Raw genomic sequence first — 12168 nt, 5'->3', positions numbered from 1 at the left:
CTGGGTCATTTTAATTTCTGTGTTTTTTTAAGTTCATTGCTAATCATTAACTTTGCCTTATGAAGTCATACTTGATGTTCACAAAGGCCGTTCTGTGCGTCTGGACCATGCTCTGAGCTAGTCTCGAGGGGCACTGCTTCCAGGCTGGGCTCTGGTGATTCAGGACCTGGCTTCTGTGGACTGCAGTCAGGTGTGGGCTCCTTCTGGAAGGTGCTTAGGAAAACTTTGGTGTTGCCCTTGGTGGAAGAACTGCGCCTCGACGACATGAAGAGCAGCGGGCGTAGGGACCGGCTGCTCCGCGCTCTGGAGCTCTGGTTGGCTCTGAGGAACTTCTCCCTGTTGGCGTGTTGGATGGTCAGGCGGCAGCGCAGGATCTGCAGGAACACGCTGCGGAACTGCTGCGAGGAGATGTTGTACAGGAGGGGGTTCACCACCGAGCTGAGGTAGAAGAAGATGTCAGCGATGGGAAGGAGGGTGATGTACACTCTGAAGTAGGGGACAGTCCAGTCCTGCTTCGGTTTAGCAGCTGCCATGATCCTTCTCACCTGGTTTGGCATCCAGCATATCGCCAGAGTAGCAATGATCAGCCCTGCAAGCAGAAAGAGGAAGAAAGAGGTGTGCATACATGGGGGAAAACACATAAAATACTATCAGTTCTGCACTTACTTGTTAGGAAATAGTACCAATTTTTCAGTGTTTGCTTGACAGCTTTTTCTGCCAGTAGCACTTTTTTGTTTGTTATTTTTAATAACTGTTACAGGGTCATTGCAGCACATGCTCTGACAAAAGGCCACATAGTGCTTGGGTAGTGTTTCTTTGTACCTGTTGTCATTTTTTAGTTTTCAAAGTGTTCATTCTCTGATCATCTGTATCTTTGAAAAGAATGTATTTTATTTTGGTTTTTGGTCTTACATTTCTTATGTCTTTCCCTTTACTTTGAAAAACAAACAAAATAAATAGAACTTATAGCCATATTAGATCAGGCAATACCCAGAAGAGATCAGATTCTTGTTTGTACTTTACAAAAAGGAAAATGTATGCATAATAATATATTTCGTGTTATTTTTGGTAGATTTCCTCTTACAGAAGCTATTTTTAAGTAAAATGTGTATGGATCTTTTTATGGTAATTAAGATATGTTGGGCTTTCTTAAAAATCAAATTCCAGTGGAATTAAATGATGAATGTAAATGAGAAAAACCCAAACCTAGTCATGAAATTGTAAGCAGTTTCAGATTATAAATTATGCTTAAAAATGTGATATTGGACCATTTTGTATTTATATGTAAATATAAATACATGTTGCTGCATCACTAATGGCATTAAAAAGAGGGTGACTGAAGTGCTGGGTGTCTTAAAAGTTCTGCCTGTGTGGAGCGGTGTTCAGTAGGGTGCAGTGGTGGTGCCATCATCAGAGCAGCAGCCCTGCAGAAACACATCAGTGACTTGAGCTGGCTGTTCCCAGGCAGGAGACGGAGCAGGGACAAGGCACCTGGATCCTCAATGGCATCCTCACTGCTGGTGTGTGTCAGTACTGGAAATCCTGACACCTTACAGGAGATACCAGGTACAAAGTAATTCCTCTCACTGCACCCCCGCTACCGGCACACAATGCAGCCACCAGTTTACTGTCCCCACTTTGTTTTTCTCTTTGCAGGAAAATGTGCCTTACAGGAACACTTGGAGGGAGCAGAAGGTGCAGGCTGGCTCCTTCCCTGCTGCAGGCGCACAGAACAGCAGGGAGTATCCTGATGGGATAGTTCTTACTTGCGCAGACTTGTGTTACATTGCTAATCTCATCCAATGTCTGACCTCTGCTCTCAACAGCAGCACAGAAGCATTTTAATTCTTACCCGTCTAGACTGAGTCAGATTGCCCCCACTGAACAGGTCACTGTTGGAATGCCGTTCTGAAATAGCACACACTGACTTTTGAAGCCAGGAAAATGATACTTCTCTAGTGGGAAGATATGAATGTAGCAGAGAAGGGAGATAGAAAAGAGAAGAAAGATTTTTCACAACTTTGAAACTGCTAGAGCTTCATCAGAGTATGTCCTAAGATCTCTCCACCACCACCCCCAAGCAAAGAAAAGGTATGAAACGCCTTTTAAAAAAAAAATTACTAACGAAAGCAATGATTACTTCAACAAATTTATTATCTCCCTGAATGAGCTACTCAATAAAAGTTTTCCTTTTGATCCCTTGCTTCTGTAATCACCTAATGGTACAATAACTTTGGTGGGACGGGGCAGGAGTGCATCTTAAACTACAACACTGGATTAAGAGCCCCAAAGGGCTGTTGTTGGCAGGCCAGTGGTAAATGTGTTACCTTTGCCATTTTCTGTTCTTTGCCTATGAGAACTCTCCTCAGCCACTGTTTCTTTACTCTCATTTCCACACAACCCTCTCCCTGCCCCTTTGCTTGCTCTTCCCCTGCTGCCTTGCCTCACTTTTCAGTACCTGTTGTGTCTCTGTCAAAGGTTGATCTGAATTTTGTATTAGTCCTGCAAATTTTGTAGCCTTCAGTGCTTCTTCCCTGCTGTCAGCATAATAAATATGGGGTAGCAGTCTTGGCGCAGACAAACAGAAAATAATGCCCCCTGAGCAATGACTTGTGATGGGCCTTATAAAAAGGCAGCAAAAGGATTCTTCTGCTCCCATGGGGCTTTTTCTCTGGTGCAACTTAAATGCCAAGTTCACAAACCCACGTCTGCAGACTTCTTGTCAAATTTTACCAGATGATCTCTTTCAAGGGAAGTGAAAATAAGCTGTATTGTGTCATTTTTTTTGTTGTTGTTGTTCTTGGTTAGAAACAGGATACTTCATCATGCTGATTAATAGTTTCCTAAATTATGAATGCTGCTGTGAAAAAACTGTGAGCAAACAATGAGTACATTCAGTTTTAAAGCTCAACTGCAGTCTCTGAGATGTCTGATTTTTTGCTTGTATCTGAATTCTTTGCCGTTGACCTTTCTTTTTAATTCAAACTGCCAAGTGCTTAAGATGCCATGTTATATTTTTCAGACACTTTTGTTCTGAAAAACTGAATATTTGTTAGGGTTTACAGCAGGTGAAAAATTAGCTGCTTGTGCCCTTGCACAGTGTGGTGATGTCAGTCTTTTGGGGGATGGGAGGAGATGTCTGCAAAACAGTTGTTTTCCAGGGATGACTAATTGTCCATTTTTACACTTTGAAAACATGCTTGTTGACTCAAAGGAGGTGCACCATGTAAATAAACATGCTGAGTGACTCACAATATTTTCTCCACTGTTCACACTTAACATGGCAGTATGGAGTAAACTGAAGCATATCAGAAGAGCACCTCAGGAAGGCTCTATGTTCAGTGCTGCTGCCGCCGTCAGTCCAAACTTGGACAGAGGCTCCGGGAGTTTGTGTTGTACTGTAATGTGCCAAAGATGCTTAAATAGTCTTAATCAGCTTGAATGCAAACCAGACTGCATCTTACACCAGTACTGATGCATTCTCACTTGAGCCTGCCACCTGCTAGGAATTATTCTTCACATTTATCTCATATCCAACTTTGCCTTCTACTCCATATTAAAGGGAAAAAAATTAGTAGCTCTGGGGTTTTTTCCCCCCCCATTTTCCTGACTACTGCACTAAGTGCCACACTTGATGAAAGAAGAGATTTATCTCCCACGGAATAATGATGTTTATAAACAAAGTAACGCTGTGGTTCTGCAATCTCCATTACTGGTGCTTGAAATTTCCAACACACATTTGAATCATTCCAGTTTAATCATCAGAAGTGCATTAGACAATGCCAACAGAAGCCAGGAGCCCTTGTGTTATCTATTGACTATGAGTACATCTCAACCTTTAAGTAAGGGTGGGAGCTTACAATTCATTTAACATTGTTGTAGGTATTTCAAGGTAACAACCAAAAAACCAAGACATGAAAAGACCCTTGACTAAAACCAATTTAAAAAGCTAAACCATAAAACAGCCATAAAATAGTTTACCCAAAATAGGAATGACCACATTCAAGTACGATTTTAATCTGTAAAAACCCACCCCAAACCTCTAAAAATAAAGCATGCAAGTTTAACAATGCTTTAAATTTAAGAATCATTATTCTAACTTCCCAAAAGTCAATCTCAGAGTATTAATTCTTAATATGTGACAAAGGATCATTTATGTAGTAAAATAAACGTAGCGTTTAAGTGCCAGTAATATAAATATGCATTGCTGGCAGAGAATAGGAGTTTGGCAGTCATCTGTCCCTTAGCAATACTTTTTTATTACTCAGAACATTCCTCTGGGCCATAGGGGACTGAATTAAATTCATTATGAACTTTATTGGGAAGGATTTTAAATACATGCTTATGTCTGGTAGAGTAGAGAGGGCTTCCTTCTCCACCCTTCCAGGTTTTCCTTGTTCTTCTATTGAATAGGTTTTTGTCTTTTTTTTTTTCCTGCACCTGACCACTTAAATCTGTCTTCTTTTATAATCCAGTGTTTTGTCTCTATCTTGGCTACTGCCAGCCATCCCACAAAACCTGAAATTGTCTACAACATTACAGTTGTCACCAAACAACACCAACAACAGGTTTCTTTGGCTGCTGCAGCCCATTAACGGAGGCAGTGGTTGCAGTGACCTCAGGTACACACTCCTTTGCCTGTGACACTTAACCCTGACTGCCCTGGTGCATCAAGGTCTGCCGGACTCTGCTGCTCTCGTAATTAGCCCAAAGCAGTGTTAGACCTCAAACTTTGCATCTCTGTGATTTAATTAATGACACAAAGCCTGGTTCTCAACATCTGCTTGTAAACTGACATTTAAATGGCAACTGTCAGTGGAATATAAGCATATGGTTACTGAGCTGTGAGTCAAGTTCAGGCAGCGATGCAGTTGGTTCAGAGGGAGACTTTTTTTAGCGCTCGCTTCTCATCTGCGTATTTGGCCCAACTACACACAAAGGCATAACGTGCCCTGTGCCTCCATCACAAAGTCTTCCAACAGGCATGGCTCCCAAAAGAGGAAAAGACTGAGACCACCCCTCAATATTAAGTTTACCGTCATAAAACAATACTAATCATGAGGAAATCATTTGGTTCCTATTGGATTCTGCTACAAATGGCTTTGAAAACATGAGCAAAGATACCTTCTTGCAAATCAGGCTCTTGGTGGTCTTAATATAAACCACTGCTAATTTGGGAGAGCAAAAAAAGCAAAGACTCTAGTACTAATTAAGAAGGTTACCTCCAGGAGATGGGGTTTTGGCCTGTATTTATATTACATTTATTATTTTAACCAGGACAAAAATCTTGCTTTTTATTAGAAATAAGGATGTAAGGCAGTAGCTTATTGCCTTTATAGCTTCTAAGAAGAGTCAAGCCACCAAACCCAGTCTTCAGTCACTGAGATGACCTTCCCAACTGCAGATCAATGCAGTGCTGTCTTCCAGCATCTGCAGCTGCTCTGTGCCCCCGCTGCTGCAGTTCTCTGCATGTGAGGAGTCAGCTGCCATATGCTTATTGTCTCCTGACAATTGTCATTGAAATGTCAGTTTACAAACAGCTGTTACTTTCATTGCTGCAAGTCTGACTTTTAAGTGCAGCAAAGAAATGATGAGCAGAATGATACTGAATGGCTGCTGCACTGCCTCAGAGTGCTAAACTGAGGAAGGCTGGAGCATCTCAAGGAGGGACTACCTGCTCTGTTCTCCAGACTCAAGGATCTCCTACTGGTTCTTCTTCTGACAGGTAAGAGTTTGGAGCATTTTCTCTGGTCTGTTAGCAGCTGGGTAGAATTTCAAGTCCAACCTTGCGGCTTTTAACAGCTCCTGGTGAGTATCTGGTGTTCAGCCACTGTCCAGATCAAGTGACTCAAACCCCTCTTTGTCTCTGCCCAACAGCAATGAGCTGTTGATCAGCAGAAGGGTGTGCAGAGAGTGGGAGAGGGGAACACACCTTTTGCTACTGCTCCCAGTCTGGTCATTGCCTACCCCGTCATCTCCCTTTTGTTTAAGGTCAAGTGGTTTAAAAGCAAGATCCACTGAGCAATAGCATGTCTGTTCAAGGCTTCTGTGGAACTTGCAGTGTTTCTGCCTACCTGCCAGATCTGTATCTGCATGTAAAAGGGTCCCTGTAACATAACTCATGTGCTAAAAGGCCTCTGTATATCCCAAATCAGTCTTGTAACATTCAGTGCCATCATGCCGGCATCCTTTTAGTGCAGTCTGTCCTGATCATCTGTCAAGGAAACCTCTGTCTTGTTCTCTAAGATCTAGAATTAGGATAAAAAGGCAATGGGACAGATTAGAGGAATAATCCTTCAGACACAGTGAAGTGGCCACACTCTGCTTGCCCACACACAAATGCAAAAGGCCCCAACAGGACTGTGCTCCCTACAGTATCAGAGAGCCCACAAATCCACTTCCAGCTGGCACACAGACACAGAATGCCACACAACATGCAGGCATGAGATAAGCTTACCAAAGGTTCCCAACAGATCTGTGTGTGTCCCCCTGTTCAGCACTAGCAGCATCCTTTCATAGGCAGGGATTCACAGCTGGATCTTGGGATCTAAACCTTGTCCATTGTGTCCCATCCTCTGTGCTGCACCTCTCTTTCTGTGGGCTGTGAAGGAACTTGCTCTGGGTTACAGAGTCATTACAGGAAGTACCACCACACAATCAGCTTATGAAACACAAGTGGTGGTTTTGCTGCCCATAGTTGACTGGTGGTATTAACTTCACATTTCCCAAAACTCTGTTGCTCAATCTGTATTCAGTGCACAGTGTCACAACCATTAGTGAGGGTTTTGCTTGAATGAGGGCTGTGCTGGGCTCCATGGGCAGGATAAACTTCTGATGAAGATTTAAACGGGAAAAGAATACTAATATAAACTTCTCCCTTTTCCCTCTCAACCACATGCAAGTTTCTTTTGCTGAAGGACAAACATTATAATAATAATAAGCACATATTGATGTATGTTGAGGCAAATCTAAAATGTATTAACCTGAGAGATAAATATTGATATTGCTTTCTCCATGTCAATATTTAGTTCAAGGGACAATAAATTTTGTTATTCACTGAAACAAGTCAATACATGCACTGCTACATACATTTTGTATAAAGTCAAATTATTCAGCCACTCCATTCCTTTTATCCTCAACTTTCAGAATCATATATTTGCCTTTCAAAAATGCTTCTCTGTAAGGAAGGGAAGCAATAGTAAACTAGCCCTACTCAGGCAGTAACCACAGGGAGAAGAAAAGAGAAGATATGGCCAATGTCTGTCTCCCAGTGATTTCTCTGGGAGATCTGCAGGCTCCTTTTGAGCTCTGACACTGGATCTGGACTGGCTGCTGTTTGCATCCTCCTCAGAGAACAGGAGTTTCCTCATGGCTGCACATCAGCAACTTGCTGCCTTTGCTGTGGAGCCACCTTACCTACAGACCATATACATGGGTGCCACTAGCAAAGCAAAACTGAGGTAAAATCCAGCTCCTGCTCCTGCCTGTGCTGGTACTGCAGGGAAACCAGGGGCAAAGGAGGTAGGGAGACAAAATTTTCATCACCAACACAAGTAGGCAAATCTCCAAATGTTCACAGAGAGGCTCTGGCAAACACCCCGCAGCCCTTCTCAGAATGGGTTTAAACTGAACAGAAGCCAGTAACAAACTAGTTATCATTATAAATACTGCTGGAAGCATTAAGCATATGGCCTGGGACAAACAGTTGAAAACCAGTTCCATGTACATCTGATCCTGTCAACAGCTTCCAGCAAAAAACCAATGGACCAGCAATTCCCATGGCCTTCAGGAGGATTTGGGTCCATCTCATGTTCATTATGCTCCTCCCAGCCCCAAGGGTGCTGTACAGCAAGGCCACGTCTCATTAGCGAGCATGCTTGGGTGACAGGACAGTGCTGTCCCATGAAGTGGAGCAATAAATGAAAGGCACTGAGAAAAAACAAGCTGCCTCTCGGTGCAATAAATGAACCAAACCTACAAGGTTGTAATAAATATATTGCTGTTCTGCTGCACATAAAGTCATCTTTTTCCAACTGAAGCCACCATCAACATCCTTCCTAAATCCCAAACGCTAAAGCCATGCACGAATTCTTCCCATAAGCGATATTCTCTGCTCAAAACAGCAGTGTGTTCAAATGGGGGTCAGTGACAACACACGGTGCTTTATTTTTTCCTTTTTAAAAGCTCCCAGAGATAATTGGAGTTGTCAGGCATATGAAGAAGAATTTCATGCAAGTATTTGGCCCCATGACATCAGAAAATCACCTGCTGCTGCTTTTGACACTTCATTTCACAGGTGACTATGTGTCAATGTAAATCATCAGTAAGGCCCAGCAGAAGTTAGCAGAATCCAAAATGTACATCTTCTTGCTTGGATTAGATTCCACTCTTCCCCCCTCAGATACCCTTAAGGATGCCACGAGACCAAAGAGGTTTTTGGCCCAGTGTTGTATCACTGGGACAAACCAATGCCATAAAAGCACAACAGCACACCCACAGTGTATCTCTCTGGTTGAAATTCCAGCATTTCCCAATGGTTTGCTCAGTTCAGATCCTATGCTCCCTGCTCTGCCACACACATTTCTTCTCTTGACTGGCAACAAAGAGCTGCTCTAGGCCGGATGCAGCTCAGCAATGTCCTGCCAGCGACTCAGTGGCAAAGGGTGAGGCAATTTTGTGTTTCCACCAACCTGGTCTTTAATGCTGAAAGAACCTGCCCGCAAGAATACCTGCGCTTCCTTGCAGAGCGATTATGCTTCAGTCTTTATTGTATTTCAGTTCTCTACAACTGATAGCAGCATATTATTGTGTTGAGAAACATAAATACTGCCATGAAATGAAAAGATTATGAGAGATTTACAGGTAGCTGAACCAAAGTTTCAAGTGAGTGTATCATTGATCCACCCAGTTGGGACTTACAGGGCACTACAGTAAAATTTTTTCTGACTTTGCAGCACTAAAACATAACAACTTCCAGGGTTCCCATCACACACTTCTCCACAAGCAATGGCAAGCATTGTTATTCAGAAGAATAAGCTATTTTTGCTTTGCACCATTCCTTAACAGCCCACAGCCATTAGGTAGAGCGATACCAGAGGCAGCAGAAGTTGTCAGGGGAACACAGATATGGAGAACGTAATTAGTGAGGACACAAATGTTAACACTTTTCACTTTTTAGCAATTTAAAATATCTGACAATTATCTTCAGCTCCTAGCAGGGTCAAGTTTTGCTTCTCAAATATTTTTAAATACTGTCATTTCACAATGCAAACACTAGAAAAAACCCTAAAAACACTCAAGAAAGTTTCACAGAAGTACTGTTACTGAACATGCCACAGGTTTTTTATGAAACAGTGACTGAAGTCATGATATGCTTTTAAAAACCAGACATGCTCATATACTGCCAGAGGAAATTATGGCAGTTTTAATACTTTGTATTTGGTTTGCATTTCTAGGGTTTAGTAGTGGGGGACTATACAGGTGGCTTCTGTGAGAAGCTGCCAGAAGCTTCCCCCTTGTCTGATGGAGCCAATGCCAGCTGCCTCCAAGATGAACTTGCTGCTTTTCAGCGTTAATCTCACAATATCAAACTTCATTTTAGCACTCCTCATCAGCTGTAACACAGCCCTAAATGTACAACGACTGTACACAGAAATGATGCTTTATCTATGGTACTGTAACTGGATAATTCATTTCCAAAGTGGCGTGTTGAGACCTCACCCCCACAGCCTGGGGAGCCACCTGGATGAGGGCTTTGCCTTTCAGGTCACTCACCAAAATATCACAGCAGTTTGCTGGGGACCGAAAGTTTGCTGACCGAAAGCAAGCTGGTCACTGCACAGCCAAGGCTGCCACAAAACATAAAAGCCAATAGGATGATTTGCTATTCTCCCTTGTCCTCTTCAGTGCCTTCCCTCACAGAGGTGGGTAAACAGTCATGAACTCACAGTAAATATCAACCTGGCATTTAAAGCAATGGTCGACTGTTCCATTCAGACGCCCATCTCATGCAGCTTGTCAATAAAAGCTACAGAATCCAACTTCTGCTTTTGAGTCATTCACTGCCATTCACTACAACAATTCTTCAGTAAAAACATAAAAGAACTTTTAAATCAGGGCTATTTGGTGAAAAGAAGATCAAGAGTGTTGTGGAAATACACATAGACACAGCAACAGAAGGCATACCAGGGGAAAATAAATATATTTTAAGGTGATCATTTTTAGAAATTTTAACATTCCAGCTGTTAGAAAGACATGTTTATTGAAAATTGTTATTTTGCAATTGAGAAAGTATTTTTAAAAATTACTAATATGGACTGAAATGTGTAGAAGGGAGCAGGTTTAATTTTTATTGATGCTTCTTCCTTGCAAAACAAATTCTTGCCACGGTTGCTTTGATTTTCTTTTAGAAAGAGTGAAGACTTGTTTTCTTTCTGCATTGGCGAAACAATGGGAAAAATACATCTTCCATATAAATCTCATTTAAATTCTGCATTCTAACTAGCAAACACAATTTGGAATTGAGAGATTTTTTTGTTTTTACATTACAAAATGAGCCGTTGCAACATTAAACAGCTCGTCTATTGCAATTCAGCAGGAGAAATCATTGAACAATCAACTGTAGAATACAAATACAGAACGGCAACATATTAGCTTGGCAGATACATAAGATAGTTGTGAGCTCTGCCAGAAAGACAAGCTTGAGCTATATGTTATGTGGAACTGATGATCATGGGGGAATCAGCAAAGCTCTTCCTAAATGATAGACATACTATCAATATACAAGTCAGATTTTTGTACCAAAAAAACCTCAAATGAAGAAAACTTGTTGTTTTGTAGCGAGATGAAAATGGGATTATCAATGCACAAATGGCAGCATGATCATGCTTGCCAGCTGCTTTAAAAAACAAATGCAATTGGAGTTTATGTTCAGCAGCCTAAGTGAGAAGAGAAACCAAAGCAAATTGCCATCAAAATTATGTGTAGTTATCCAAACTCTACACCAAAACCCGCAACAGGAAGCAGGATCCAGGGTATGAAGGAGCAGAAATGCACAAGGCAGCTGTAGCATCTCTGGCATGAGGGCTGACAGCTTAGTAGCTCAGTTTTGAGACTGAAGGCAAATTCTTTGTTCTCATCTGTCCCTGAGAATAGTGACAGTGTCAGTCCAGTAAGATACTCATTCTTTAGTTTCCATTAATGGGAGGAAAAAGTTGGAGTTCTGCATTGGATCAATCTTCCCCTTTCATCCTTCACCCTGGTTTACAATCTGGCCGCAACACCCAAATTGTTTCTGGAGCCAACCCCCACTGCACATGGTTTGTCCTTGCAACTCTTATAACATAATGCACTTTATGTATTTATTGATGTGGGTGAGGCTGGCTATCCTGATTAGAAGGTGCAGCAGAGAAGGGCTGCAGCGTGGTTCAGACAGGGCTGTGACAGCAAACAGTGGGTACAAACTACACAGTCCAAGGATTTCTTTTTACTCACCACAACCCTGGCATGGGCAGGTGAAAGGCTGCGTGAAGAACTCTCACGTTCTTCTAAACACACTGACAGCCTGCTCTTTCTGACAACAGGAAGTCTGTCTCTGCTCTGAGCAGATTTCTCTGCTTTTTAGAGGGAAAACAATAAACAAATTTCAAAATGAAAGCTGAAGTTTCACACACCTTCAGAACCAATTTATGTTAAGGTTTAAGGAAGATCATAATCTGCAGGAGAGTGAGGAAGACTTTCTTGCCTGGAAACAGCATCATGAGAAATGAAATGAGGTATTTTGTGGCAGCAGAGAGCTATCCTTTGGAAAGGGTGGGGAAAGGGTGAATCTGATTCAGCCATCTACAGTACAGCCACAGTGGCAATTCCAGCGCTGTGGGTGAATGAAGGCTGAACTCCACTCTGACTCTTTGAAGCATGTCCTGGCTCTCATATTCATGGGGAAAACATAAAGTAAATGCTACACAACAAGGAAGTTTTATTCATTAAATTAGGCCTAACCTTTGATAATTTGGATCAAACCCCTGGCCAGTGGTGATGCTTCTTGAAGTCACGCTAGGAAAGATGTCCCAGCCAAACAGGGCTTGTTTGCAGCTTCCCTCCAAGAAGGCTATTCAGGGAGCTGTAGTATTTTGACTGCAGCAAAGTCTCTTCTCTGCTAACACCTGA

The 12168-nt window shown here is 42.2% G+C and overlaps 2 protein-coding genes across 2 annotated transcripts in view; one reads left to right on the top strand and one right to left on the bottom strand.

Moving 5' to 3' along the window:
• ACTR3 (actin related protein 3) overlaps window positions 1-12168 on the top strand; it is a 192144-nt gene that overhangs the window by 12498 nt on the left and 167478 nt on the right. The gene's annotated exons all lie outside the window — the stretch shown is intronic.
• The window catches only part of GPR39 (G protein-coupled receptor 39), a 78254-nt gene continuing 66142 nt past the window's right edge, over window positions 57-12168 (bottom strand). Inside the window, exon 2 of the mRNA XM_051810294.1 lies at window positions 57-589. Within this exon, the coding sequence (XP_051666254.1) occupies window positions 66-589 (524 nt within the window). The 3' untranslated portion in view covers window positions 57-65. The remainder of the gene's footprint in view (window positions 590-12168) is intronic.

This window comes from Manacus candei, unplaced genomic scaffold, assembly GCF_025592945.1.
Source record: "Manacus candei isolate 608988 ecotype Guabito, Panama unplaced genomic scaffold, ASM2559294v1 h1tg000077l, whole genome shotgun sequence".
Lineage (NCBI taxonomy): Eukaryota > Metazoa > Chordata > Aves > Passeriformes > Pipridae > Manacus > Manacus candei.
Note: the sequence above shows the minus strand (reverse complement) of the source record. Positions and strands in the feature narration are given on the sequence as shown.